This window comes from Brachionichthys hirsutus, chromosome 9 (assembly GCF_040956055.1).
Source record: "Brachionichthys hirsutus isolate HB-005 chromosome 9, CSIRO-AGI_Bhir_v1, whole genome shotgun sequence".
NCBI lineage: Eukaryota > Metazoa > Chordata > Actinopteri > Lophiiformes > Brachionichthyidae > Brachionichthys > Brachionichthys hirsutus.
In genome coordinates, this window is record NC_090905.1 from 4235411 (window position 1) to 4248529 (window position 13119).

The following is a 13119-nucleotide window of genomic DNA, read 5'->3' on the forward strand; positions in this document are numbered from 1 at the left end:
AGAGAGGAAAATTTGGTTTGAGATGAAGGTGACGCTTTACCAGCAAAAAAAGACGTTCAATGTGTTCAGTATTCCATGATGCATTTATTTTTTTTCCTCCAACACTCAAAAATAGCATTTACTAAACCTAAGCAGACAAGATGTCTGTAAACACCGTTTTGTACCTTGACACCTATAAATAAAAATCTATACACATCATTTAAGTAGAAATTCTGTCTCGAGATCAATTAAAGATGGGCAAAGTTGATAAATATACAGTTTGTACAAAGTAATCATTCCCTTTTCCCCTCTCATTCGCATCCCAGTTAAAAGTTGGACAAAAGAGAGCCAACGCCGATCAGCAGTTCTCCCAGTTCGCTCACAAATCAAAAGCCATAGGACGCAAAAAAATTCAACACGGAAGTTCGTAGGAGGCGACAGTTTGTAGTTCATGGATTTTTACAGCCCGTCCACCTGCAGACAACCCCTCCGTCCTTGTGGTGCATCAGCATCTGAAGGGTTATCATTTTGGCAAGTCAAGCAGGAATTGCGTAAAAACACAAGCTGCAGCAAAGTGATTAACTGGAAACAGAAATACAGATCGCATATAAATGTTAAGATACGCAAATGAAGTGGATTTCGTTTGGGTGTTCCCCGTCGATCAACAGCTATTTGGGATTTGACATTTACCACAAAACAAAGACGATCCACACTCACTGCCTTCCTGAAACATTCGATTTTAAAAACTACACCTTTGAGGTTTTGATTCAACACCTACGTGACCAAAAAGGATCCTGTTGCAGAAAAACAGCAGCCCAAACAATATAATCTATAAATGATCTCAGTAGTATCAGCGGAGCTCGTTTGTGAGTGTGGTGCAAATTTAAACATAAAACATTAAGAATACAATATTATTAGAATATAACGTCATCCACCCACAGGCACACCTTCAAGAAACTACAGCAGGAAGAAAATAAAAGCACGCCTTCACCAGCAACAACTTTCACTTCCTCGAATATTCAATTATCCTGTTTGACCCTTCAAAATAAAAGAGTGAACTTTAAACGGAAACTTCAGCTGGTAGCGATTTATGTCGGACACAAATATCACTTATCATATTGCTGCAGTGCTCAGTTTGCATCACAGAAAATTGGTTATTATGCAAGATAACTAATAATAATTTGATTTTTTTTTTCACTATCTTGATGTAGGGATAGTGAACAATTCTTTCGGAACTAATCAATAATGAAAAGTAAAGTTCTCTCGTCTTCCTGAAATGATGATCGGATCTTTAATTGCACAAACAAAACTTGAGCTCGTACATGAGGTGCTACAAAAAGACTTCAGGAATACACAGTCGCACGACAGATCAGCACAAACTTCCGAACACATCTGGATTTTTCCAGGATGTGCAAACTCAAACAGAGACCCTGTTCAAAAACCATAAACGTGACAAAATGGCTTTGGTTCAGGCGAACAAAGAAACAGCCCAACGACACATGAACCTTCACTCTGCTTTAGGAGCTTTCCAGATCAATTAATACTAAATATCAGTATCAAAAACAGACAAACAAAACGTGAAGCCGGTTTTTCCAACCGCAAACGGCGACAGCGTAAAAGTGAATTTTAACTTCTCGTGTTACACGAGATGTTTAGAGTCCCCGTGGAAACGTAATTTAAAAATGAGCGTCCTCGCATTTTGCAGCTGATGCAGTGCAAACTGAGGGGGTGCGTTTTCCTGACAAAGCTTTTTACACGATTACTCCATGAGAACAGATTGTGCATCTTGGGGGGTCACTGTGAGGTCATTGACCATTCTGGGTAACAGAACTCGTCTCACTCTCCGTTCCTGTGAACATGTCATGGAGGCTTTAACCACTGAACCGTACGAGCATCGTTTTCATGCATTTTGATATTTGGCCATGTATTCACAGCTGTATTTTTCTGACCCACTTGGTAAAGCAGGTGCTTTAGTATCAAAAATAGCTTCTCCTCAACACACGGGCAGAGCCTGCAGCCATGCTTAGACGTTCTGCAAGGACGTCTGCAGCTGACGGAGCTCCGGGGGGGGGGGATGATTTATCCAGCCATCCATTTCCTGCTTTATCCGCCTTATGGGTCACGGCTATCGCTGGAGCCTATCCCAGCTGACTACGGGTGAGAGGCGGGACACACCCTGGACGCGTCACCAGCGCCACACAGACAAGCACTCACACACACACACTCTATGGACAATTTAGAGTAATGACTTCTCCTAAACTGCATGTTTTTTTGGAGGAAGGATAAGACCAGAGAACCCAGAGAGAACCCACGCAGACACAGGGAGAACATGCAAACGCCAGAGATAGGATTCGAACCCGGTACCTTCTTGCTGTGAGGCGACAGCGCTACCCACTATGCCACCAAGGGGGGAATTTATTCCACACAAATTATTCTGAAAATAAAATGGATTCCATGATGACGTAAAATCAAATGATCACCAGTGACTTTGATGTAAAAAGATGGCATCCTAATAAAGTTTAATATTTCAAATCTCATGCTGATGCTGGAAAAGAACTTAAGTGGGCCTCGTCCTCTGGGGAAGTTCCAGAACCATCCCCTAAACCCAAAAAACAAATCCCCCTTTGAGGAATGTTCCCAGGGGACTGGCAAGTCAAACCGACCGTTTCTACTCGAGAAGAAAAACGAGAGGCGCAAACAAAAAATGCGTCAAACCCCGAATTTTAATCTGTGGTCATAAAATGAAGACTGTAGATAATACTATCCTGTCTCCCAAAACGAACAGCGGCTGCTTGTAAAAACACAAGGCAAGAATCCCCCCCCAAAGTCGAGGCCAAATCACTTCAGCTTTTCCAGCAGCATTTCTGCATCCATCATCAAAATAACTTTTCTCTCAGGCCATCTCATATCGTTGGGAACCAAAGCAATAAACAAACAACAAAAGCTGTCAGGAAGTGAAGTTGAAAGAGGGAGGAGCGTGGGAGACGGCCGCCGTCACTGGCTCATCATGACTCACATCTTCTTCTTCCTTACTCAGAATAAACATCGCCGGCCTTCAGAAATGTCTGCGACAGTGACCCGAGACCAACTCGTCACACCACGTACTGGTGGTTGCCGCTGGCGGTTGACGTGTAGGCATGCCGGCTGTACTGGAAATGGTCGTCATTCCAGCTGTGCTGCTGCTGCTGCTCTGAGCCGTGGGAGAAAGGCCCCGATCCGTTGGCCTGGATCTTGTCTGGCATAGGATTGTCAAAGGTCACCAGGTCCTGGTTGGTGCTGGGAAGCAGCTTCTTCTCCTTATTAGCATCGTACTTGGCCTGTCGAGGAAAAAGGAGAAGGGTCAATGCGTCGTTTGTTAGGAAAACACCCCCCCCCCCCCAAAGAGATGAAATCAAGTATGGAAAGATGAATGGATGAAAGGATATCTAGCATTAGCTCTCGCGTCTTGTACGTCTTTACTGTTTGTTCATTCAACGTCTTCATCAATGACTTGGGTTTTCTCCCCTTGCTTGGAGTGACTCACTTTGTTGTAGAGGAAAACTCCAACGATGGCCGTCATCATACCCAGGACGTTTGTGAAGGTGACCGGGTTGCGCAGCAGGAACAGGGAGATGCTAATCACCATGATCCTCTTCGTGGCGTTGGCGACGGCGTAGCTGAGCGGGCTGATGAGGCTCAGGATGCTGAAGGCGATGACGTTCTGAGCGAAGTTGCAGAAGCCGCTGATGAGGAGGAGGAGAAGGGTACTCGACCAGGAGGGTATGTCATACTGGAAGGACGGCAGGAATGGACAGGTTGCGTTCCGGGATCATTTCAGGGACCGGCTGCGGTTAAAAGTCGACCACTCACCAGGTCTCCGTTCACGAGAAACACAGAGAGATCCACCAGGACCCACGTGGGCAGCATGAAGAAGACGGCGTGGAAGCCCAGGATGTTGAGCAGCCTCAGGTGGTGAATCTTTACGTCTCTCAGCACCTTTAAAAAAATGGAAAAAAGGGAGCCAAGCGGGTTTAAACGGATGATCTCTGCTGCACACTTACATTACCGGATGAAATCATGTCGGATCACGTTTTAAATGACACTAAATCACGCAAATAATTGTTTCTTTGGCCAAGATGGGCTCCTGTCGCTTTAAAACCGCAGAAGTCCACTCATATACAGACCCCCTCCCCCAAAAAAGGTCAGGTTAGGTCAAGCTAACAATTATTTCACCACTTGTTCAAACCTGACCGTTTGGTATAAAGTTGTAATAAGACCGTAATTATTGCTGCGCTTTACTGAAGGACAAATGTCCCAATTATTTCACTGGGACATTGAAACATGGGGACCGTCTCGTAAAGCTTCAGAAAGCCGTGCACGAAGTTTTTATGAAATATGGGCGTGAACTTTGTGCACCATATGGGCCAAAAAAAAAAAAAAAAACGTGACGACCTCATTGGAGGGAATAATTACCAGCCTCCTGTGAACATCGCAACGCGAGAAAGATTTACCTTTTTCGAAAAGATGTTCTGCAGAGAGAAGCAGAGCGTCGCAGCGAGAGCGCTGATTAGTCCCGAAAAGTTAAACGACAGCTCCGTCACCGTGGCCAGCAGCACGCCGCCGATGATGGGGATGAGCGAGACGTACACCTGCAATAGACACGCGACAGGACGGCGTCAGCTACACGTCAGGCTGCGGGTCGGGTTGCTACACGATGAAAGTAGTTGCCGATATGAAATCCACTCCTTTGCGCCCGTGCATCCGGGTATTAAAGGTCCGTCGCTGGCATGATGATATCGGATTTCCCTTTAAAACCAAATAAACCCGAACCAGGCTGTAACTTTGAGAAGCCCCCCCCCCCCTTAAGGACATCCTGCAGCTGTGCAGGGGATGGGAGTGTTTGTCCGGCGTTAAACCGTTTGTGCAACATCCGTCTCTTGTTAACCAACTTGGTCTAAAGCTCATTCTCTGGCAGACAGCCTTCTTTGTTCCCTGCTGTCCCTGAAACCACACCTGCAAGCACAAACACAAACTAGTTACCTAACCCCCCCCCCGGACCGAAACTGTTTAAACATATACAGGTCATTTATTACTATGCTAAAAATATATCAGAATGAGAAATGTCAGAGCCCTGCAGGTGTCACGAAACCCACTTACACACCCGCCCCCACTTCTCCCCGGGACCGACCGATCACAGAGTGAGAAAACTCTTTGTTTATAAAGGAAAGGACCGATTTATTTTGTACAGTTTGTCAACGGAGGAAAAGAAAATACAGAATTAGATCATTTATGCACGTTTGTTCAGCCGATCAGATGTTCTAAAGTATACTTCACACCGCAGCACATCCGCAGCTGGGCTTTCTGAGCATGCAATCCGTCCCAACAGCAAAGCGCTAGCTGGAAGGCAAACATGACGAGCTGATGTTGGACTCGGAGGTCTCCTCATGCAAACTCTAGCAAACCCTGACTGCAAAGATTTAGCACCACCAGGATGTAAAGTTCGACTGCAACCCTGAGATGTTGAGTGAAGCTTTAAGGAGGCAGATATTTTGCATACCCCCCCCCCCCCCCATATGTTTTAGAACATAATAGAGCTGCTCAGCTCTACTTACTACGGCAGATCATTATAGTCGCCGTAGCCAGAGCGATTTCACTGACAGTGAATACAGTCTGCGTCCCTCCAATGACTTTTAAAACTGTATTTTTTATTAGTAATATACGATGTTTTGCATGAAATATATTGTTGGATAACCCCCAGTTTATCAGACGAACGGGGGGGGGGGGGGGGGGAGGGCTTTACTTCTCGACTTCCTCCCTCCCACTGATGACCGTAACATGAGGAGCAGGGCCGGGAGCAGCAGCGTGCCACGTCACCGCCTCCGGTCACGCCGACAGGCCTCGCGTCTCGCTGGCTCACCTTTGTGGTTTGCTTCTCCTTCATGATGATCCTTGATAAGAGAACAACCCATATCGGCATTGTGGCTTTGACTGCGGAAAACACAAAGATAGGACGATGACGTCAGTCTGGAAACGGTGACAGTCAATTTGTTACATTAACGAAGTCAAAGGGTAGAGAGCAGAACTGGTTCGACAAGTTGTGGTTAAAATAAGATGGTGATTTCTCTTTCTGGATCACGACAGCACGAAACACCTTCCAAGCTGCTTTTGTCACGCAACGAACCGGCGCCTCGCTCACGACGCCTTTAGAAACATTCAGGGTATTAATCAAAACTTGACAGCAGCGGCAAGCAAAATTTATTTTTCTCAGGTCTTCTCTTTAGATTATTCAAAATTAAAGAACTCAACTGATACGGAACCAAGAAATATTCGCAGTAAAAAAAATGTTTTTTGTAAATCACAATGGAATAAATTTAAATGCAATTTTGAGGCGCATACTTTTTACTCACTTTCGTATTTGTTAATTTGAGCTGATGTTTGATGTTTCGGATTGGGGCGTTTTTTTTTACAGACTTGTGCTGCTGAATTGTTTTGCATATGTTGCACTCAACACATTTAGATGCACAACACTCACAGCGGCCATTTGTACATTTGCCTTGTGCTGTAAAATGTTATGTTGATGCGATCAGCAAAGATAAACCAAAAAAAGACATGATGTCATCAGCCCAAACAAAATACCCCAAGTGGTCCAGGTCGAAATCAGGAACTGGTGTCCCTCTCATCAATCAGCAATCCTGATTGCGTCGTTCCATTGTCTGTGTGAAGCTGTCATTAAAGACTATTTTGGGATGGTGAGCATTGCGTCCCCCCCCCAGGCAGGCAACCCTTTGTGGCTGACTGCACCCATCTCCAGCATGCAAACAGCTCATTTTACAAATATTTTATTGGGTTAAGTGGGTTAATTTAACAAGAGACTCAGTAAAAAAAAAAAAAAAAAAAGTTCTTTATCTTTAAACTAAACCCAATCCAGCATGTCCCAAACCTTCCACACATGTAAATGCAGAATCATGTTTTACAAGCAGACCACTGAAGTTTTCATTCCTGAATTATTCTTACAAGAAACTTTATGCATACAAAATATTTCAGATTAAAACTTTAAAAATTGTTCTAATATTTTATGTTAAAAACTTTATGCACACATCTAATGGAGCTGCACTTAAATACTTTCAGGTAATAATAAAATGCTGGATCTCGCGCGCGACGTGGATTTATTTGTCCACGCATTACGTTGCTTATCTTTTTATGTCAGAACCCCCCCACAGATCCGGGGCCCACTGGCGAGCCCATTGTCCGCGTCGCCCGGGTTGATCGGCGTTAGCACCGAAGCTAACATCCGCCGTCGCCCGGGTTGATCGGCGTTAGCACCGAAGCTAACATCAGCCGTCCGTACGGACAAATCATCCGGCTTGGCCGACACCAACAAGGCGGTCACAATAAGATAACAACGCACGGTACTCACCGGTATGCGCATACGAAACCGGCACTTTCCATATGCTGAAGTGAGCCGACACCGATGCGAAGTATTTCCCGAAAGCCAAAGGCAGGATGTACCAGCGGTAGTACCTGCTCGACAGCTCCGCTTTGGGGACTCCCCACGCCCGCAACAAGGGCGGCAGGAAGACGACGATAGAAACGATGTGGAACAGGGAGACCGTGACCGGGTACGGGAATCCATTGAGGATAATCTTGTTGACGATGTTGCCCCCCGAGCTAACCGTGTACCAGCCCACGCACAGGATGACGATCCGGAGCCCTTCTCTGACCGGGGGCCGCTCCGCCACAGCCATCTTGCAGCCGCGGAGTGATGACTCACCGTCGGGCGGCGCGTGAGGCCGGGCCGGGCCGGCGTCGAACATTATCAGGCTGCCGGGCAGAGAACGGCGCGGAGCATCCGCTTCGCATTTAAAAAATAAAAGCCCTTCACCGGTGTGCGTTTCTTCCCTCAAGATGTTTTAAAACGCGCCGCTCCCTGTTGCAGGAAAATAACATCATGAGCTTTGTTTAATTTGTTTGATGATTATCCAAAATCTGGCTAAGAAACAAACAAGGCAAATAAATAGACAGTGCAACACAATTTCAGCGCATTTCACAGGTGATAATCAATAATCCGGTTATGCTACTAATTAATGTCAGTAATAAACAGGTGGAGACAATCAGGAGTTCCTGCATTTTTTTATTAACACATAAACATGTCCACTTAAAAGGACTAAGTAGTAAATATGTTCTCTTCTGTGTTCCACTGAACACAAAAGGCTAATTTCTGTACATTTACTAAGGCTCTGTCTTTAGGGAAAACACAGGTTTCCATAAGGCAAACAACATCTAAAGGAATGACATTAAGTACTTCATCCAGCATGTCAATTTATAGCTCAAAAGTTCCCGACAGTACAAAGATGCAATCCCGTGACATAATCTGCTCTGCCATTTCAATTCTCATTTTACAACATAAATACGTCGGAAAGGGAAAAAGGCAAGTACAAAATAAATTAGTTCACATTATCAAAACGCGTGATTTTAGAACATGTTCCTGCGTAAACCGGTGCGTCAGCAGGAAAAATGCAAGAGATTTGCAGCTTCACTGAAGGAATATTAAAAAAGATGTTATAATACACAACATAAGCCGCACACACTGACCTTAATTACTTTATCTGCATGTATTCATACACAAGTTATGTCTGGCATCTTATCATTTACACAACATTCAGACCTCACAACACAAGTAAAATGGTACATAAAAAAAAAAAAAAAAAGATTCATTTATTCTGCATCCAGAAAGTATTCAGCGTTGCACTTGATCCACATTGTGACGTTACAGCTGTAACATAATGTAGAAAAGGTGAAGCACTGTAAATGTGAAATAGCGGGACAATGAAAATGTTAGATTGTTAATACCAATGGCAACGACAACCACTTGAAGACGGCCTTCGCTTCTCAAACGGCGAGCAAACTCGCACAAAAACCCAACAGACTGATGCGTCTGTTGGATGAAGTTCACCGATACATTTCGATTGATTCGAGCGTAAATGAAATATACTGAAATAAGAGGAAACCAGTTCACAGTCGAGCAAATCCCACAAAACGTGTGGCTCTCAAAGTACAAATAAAATGCAGCCGTGCAGTCTTAATATGAAGTCCTCTCAAGAAACGACAGGTAGTACTCGATCCGTTACTGAACAGCAACAGCCGAAGGGTCGGGTAGTGCATAGCCGTTAACCCCTGTGCTCTACACTCAGCCAATCAGACAAGCACATCCACTTCCCAATTCCACACGTTGTGCAAAGAGGCAGCTTGCACAGAGAAAGAGCCTTCGTCTGCAAAACGAGTCCATCTTACGAAGTTTCAATCCAGACAGACGTACGGTAATATGTTCAACCTGCTCTCATCTCCGTGCGGATCCAGAGAGATGCACTCCGTCCAGTCAAACCAGCTGCCCTTTGTGTCATAGCAACCGTTAACCCCGGACCAGTGCCGCGTGTGTAATCTGCTCAGATCTTCGCTCACTATTTCCCTGCCGACTCCTGGCAAATCCTGCAGGGCTGGGAGTTCTGGCGCTAAACAGTGCGTTTGCTCAACATCTTTACTTCGGTGTTCCTCTTTATTCAAGAACTCTGTCATGAAAAGGTGCGCGCTGGACGTGTGGGCCCCCGACGACGTCAGCACATTACTCTGCTGGCTAAGGTATGACTGGATTATTTCGCTCCTTGACAGCTCTTTCCAGTCCGTCTGCTGGAACGGACTCGGAGGAAGAGGCGGATTCTGCTTCGACTGTTCCGACCATTGAATTTCCGGTTTGTGGTCCGGTCTGACCGCCCCCTCTTTATGCAAGGAAGGTTTGATCTGCCCTGTTATCGGGTCAAATGTTAGTCTCCTGTCTTTTAACCTGACTGGTTTTACGCTGCCTTCTACAGTCGGTACATCCAAGTCCTTAGACTTGCATTTCTGACCTTTCCTTTTACATGTACTGATTGCAATGCCGCCATCTTCTAAACTGACACCACTGCTGCAAGGCAGGTCATGTGAGGTGGGAATAGACGTACTTGGAGGGTCCAAGTCTGTAGACCTTGTACCATCAGGATGCAAATCCTGAACACCAACAAAGAAAGACCGGGGACAAGATCCCACAGCCGAGTTGTCCACAGAAACTGGCTTCAAAGAGGAGCTTGAAAGACTCTGTCCTTTCGCAGTTTGCTTGACGCCGACTTCCGGCTTTGTGGTTTGAGGACTGTGCAAAGAATCGTGTGGGCTTCTGGGTCGGTACTGCCCCCCAGAGGCAGCTTGCTCCTGTCTGGCTTGCTGCTGCAGAACCGATGCTTTTAGCAAATACGAAGTGCTGAGAGGCTTACTGTATCCCAGGGCGCTTGGATGAGGTTTCACAGCATTCACCGGGATTTTATTCAACCGGTCGTTTTCCAAAGGCTCCGGAGCATCTCTACTAAAAGACTGATGCGCACAGGTATCTGTCAAAATCTCCGAGCTACAGCCGATTCCATTTGTTAGCAGCTGTTTGCCGTTCTCATTCCGCATCACTTTAGATGTCTTGGCTGGTAATAGTTGTCCATCTTTATGATCGCTCTTGTGTTTCCTGTCGCTCAGTTTTTCCACACGAGGGGACGAACAGTTGTTGAAGTCATTTCTGTTCTTCAACTCGGGACCTGTTTTACCCGATGAAGTCAAGGCAGCTGGAGCGGAGATGGGGATGCAGGGGTGAGCACCACAATTGGAAGACCACGTTGTAACTGGGTGTACTTTGGATAACGGGTCCACCTTCCCTGGCTCAATTAGCTTCTGCCAGTTTCGCAGGAGCTTCTTTGCCCGTCTTGCGAGATCCTCGTTCTTCGTTTTTTTCCGGACATCGTTGATGAGCTTACCGAGACGGGTTTCCTTCAAAAGGAGATTGCTTTGTGTTAGGGTTAAAAATGACTCGCTTTAATTTCATGGCATTTTATTCCAACTGCACATGCAGCCTATCTGAATGTAACCTACCTCCAGGGCCTCTTTGGTAATTGGATATTTCTCCAAAAAGGAAACCACCTCCATAACTATCACCATGTTGCATATCTGCTGACAAAGACACAAGGGTTATAACCACAATCGTCAGACATTGTTGTTTTCAGTTACATAAACACATCCAAGTCAAGTCGTATGGTCAAGTCCCACTTCATCCTTTGGCTGTCACTGTGTACAGTTTCATCAGGGGATGGAGACAGCCCTTCAACTGCACTGTTTCGGATGCAGATTCAAAAATGAAAGAGCAAAAAGGTGCTAGTTTAAAATCCCAGGATGCTTTGCAAACAAAAGCAGCTTGGCTTGGCTACGGTTCCGGTTAAATGGCCGTGATAATGCTTTACATCTTCACAAAGAACCATGCAAAAATGTTATGTAGACGAAAATTTGGATTTTTGTAGGGCACACCCGAGGAATAATATATGTATATAAATAATCATGCTATTCTCATGTTCCTTTAAACAATAAACATGAATTCTTGTGTTATGCGGTTTGTGTTATTGTCACCTCTTTTGTTCTGGCCTGTAAGTAGTGGAAGCAACAAACAAGCTTATACAGAACTAGAATACTTTTATGTTTACCTGAGCAAAACAAACATCTAATCCTATTTCAAGCAGAAATAAATTGACAAACAAAGTGAGTCACCAGAGGTAAACATTTACCAACGTATGCATATGTGCGTATGATAAATAAATAAAAACATACATATTGAAAAGCATCTGTGTGTCATCCCGTTTGCTAAATAAAGGATTTCAACCACCATCTCCAAACCTCACGACTCTGCCAAGTCAAATAGCCAGGGGCACTCGATAAAGACGAACAGTTAGAAGTTAGAGAAGAGGAACTGGGATCGAGCATGTATACAGATGGTACAAATTGTTATTTACATCCTTACGAACTTAAAACGCACAAGTATTTGCCTTTTTTTTCTCCCCACAGAGAGAAAAGCTGTTAGAAGGGGACGGAATAATTTGAATAGACTTTCAGAAGTGCACCTGTATGTCCACCACAAAAACTACTCATCCTGGTTTCAGGCCAACTGTGAAACATTGTCATAATATGCTAATTTCTCATCTTCAATCTGAAGACAAAGTCAGACCTGCACATAGGATTTAAACCCATGACTTAAATCTGGGCCTGGTCTACTAAATTTAAGTTGTTCCACACACAATAATAGAGTGATCATTCATTCATCGTCCAAACCGCTCTGCTTTACTGGGTTGCGGGTGCTGCTGGAGCTGAACCCAGCAGTCAAGGGGCGAGAGGCGGGGGGCACACCCTGGACAAGTCGCCAGTTCATCGCAGGGCCACACACAGACAATCCATTCACACACAACTATGGACAATTTAGTGTAACCAATTGGCTTAATTTGCGTGTTTTTGGTGGTGGGAGGGAGGCGGAGAAGCCGGAGAGAACCCGCACACTTGTCCTTTATATTATATCACATTCAAGAATGTCTGATTTATAACACATCTTTCCATATGACAGCTGTTTGAGTAATGGAAACATTACATTCCACCTCAAAGTGATTCAATTCATCGTAATAACGACAAATTCATTCCAACACTTCCCATTTTAACCAGATAGTCACTACTTATGGATTCGCCGTGGTAGATTTACAGAGCTCTGTAACGAACGGACATACCAGTGAACTGGATCTCGTCTTATTGATCTAACGCACAATGATAGTCACATAAACTATGGGGGTGACAAGAAGACAACCTGCGTGTACATCTACATTAAACAGAAAAACCTGCCTCTTCTTAACAAGCCTTAAGTCCTAAAACGCTGCTGCCAACTTAAGATATCAACATGAGCTCACAGCAGTAATACTTACTTCAGCTACTTATGCTAGCCAGCTAATTAGCAAGCAAATGTCATGTGTTTACAACCCCCCCTCCTCCTCTGGTGCGGAGTCGGAATCGGCTTTGGCCTTGTTCTCTGCATTTCTGCCCCCAGTATTTCCCTGGTGAACTATGCGGGACACACTCACGTTGCTCTGGGCGTCGATGGCCTGTAGTAGCCGGTCTCTCATCACCTGCGGAGTGGCTGTAGCGGCTGTCATCGCCTAGCGGTGTCGATCCACCGCCCCCCACCCCCTCTCCCGAAGAGATGGCGGTCGTAAACCTACACTCGCAGGGTCGACGGGAGGTCTCCTCTAGAACCAAACATCATTCTTTATGATGCTTTCACCGGCG

At 45.2% G+C, this 13119-nt stretch overlaps 2 protein-coding genes across 2 annotated transcripts; both read right to left on the bottom strand.

Moving 5' to 3' along the window:
- Positions 1-64: 64 nt before the first annotated feature.
- On the bottom strand, positions 65-7836 carry slc35e1 (solute carrier family 35 member E1). The gene is made up of 6 exons (XM_068743102.1): positions 7376-7836; positions 5876-5946; positions 4470-4607; positions 3829-3954; positions 3503-3748; positions 65-3296 (listed from the first exon to the last, which is right to left on the bottom strand). Exons 1-6 carry the CDS (start codon positions 7770-7772, stop codon positions 3072-3074), a joined length of 1203 nt encoding a protein of 400 aa, XP_068599203.1. The 5' UTR covers positions 7773-7836; the 3' UTR covers positions 65-3071.
- Positions 7837-9255: 1419 nt separating this feature from the next.
- On the bottom strand, positions 9256-12986 carry LOC137899790 (mediator of RNA polymerase II transcription subunit 26-like). The gene is made up of 3 exons (XM_068743831.1): positions 12915-12986; positions 10900-10977; positions 9256-10797 (listed from the first exon to the last, which is right to left on the bottom strand). Exons 1-3 carry the CDS (start codon positions 12984-12986, stop codon positions 9256-9258), a joined length of 1692 nt encoding a protein of 563 aa, XP_068599932.1.
- Between the last annotated feature and the right edge of the window lie 133 nt (positions 12987-13119).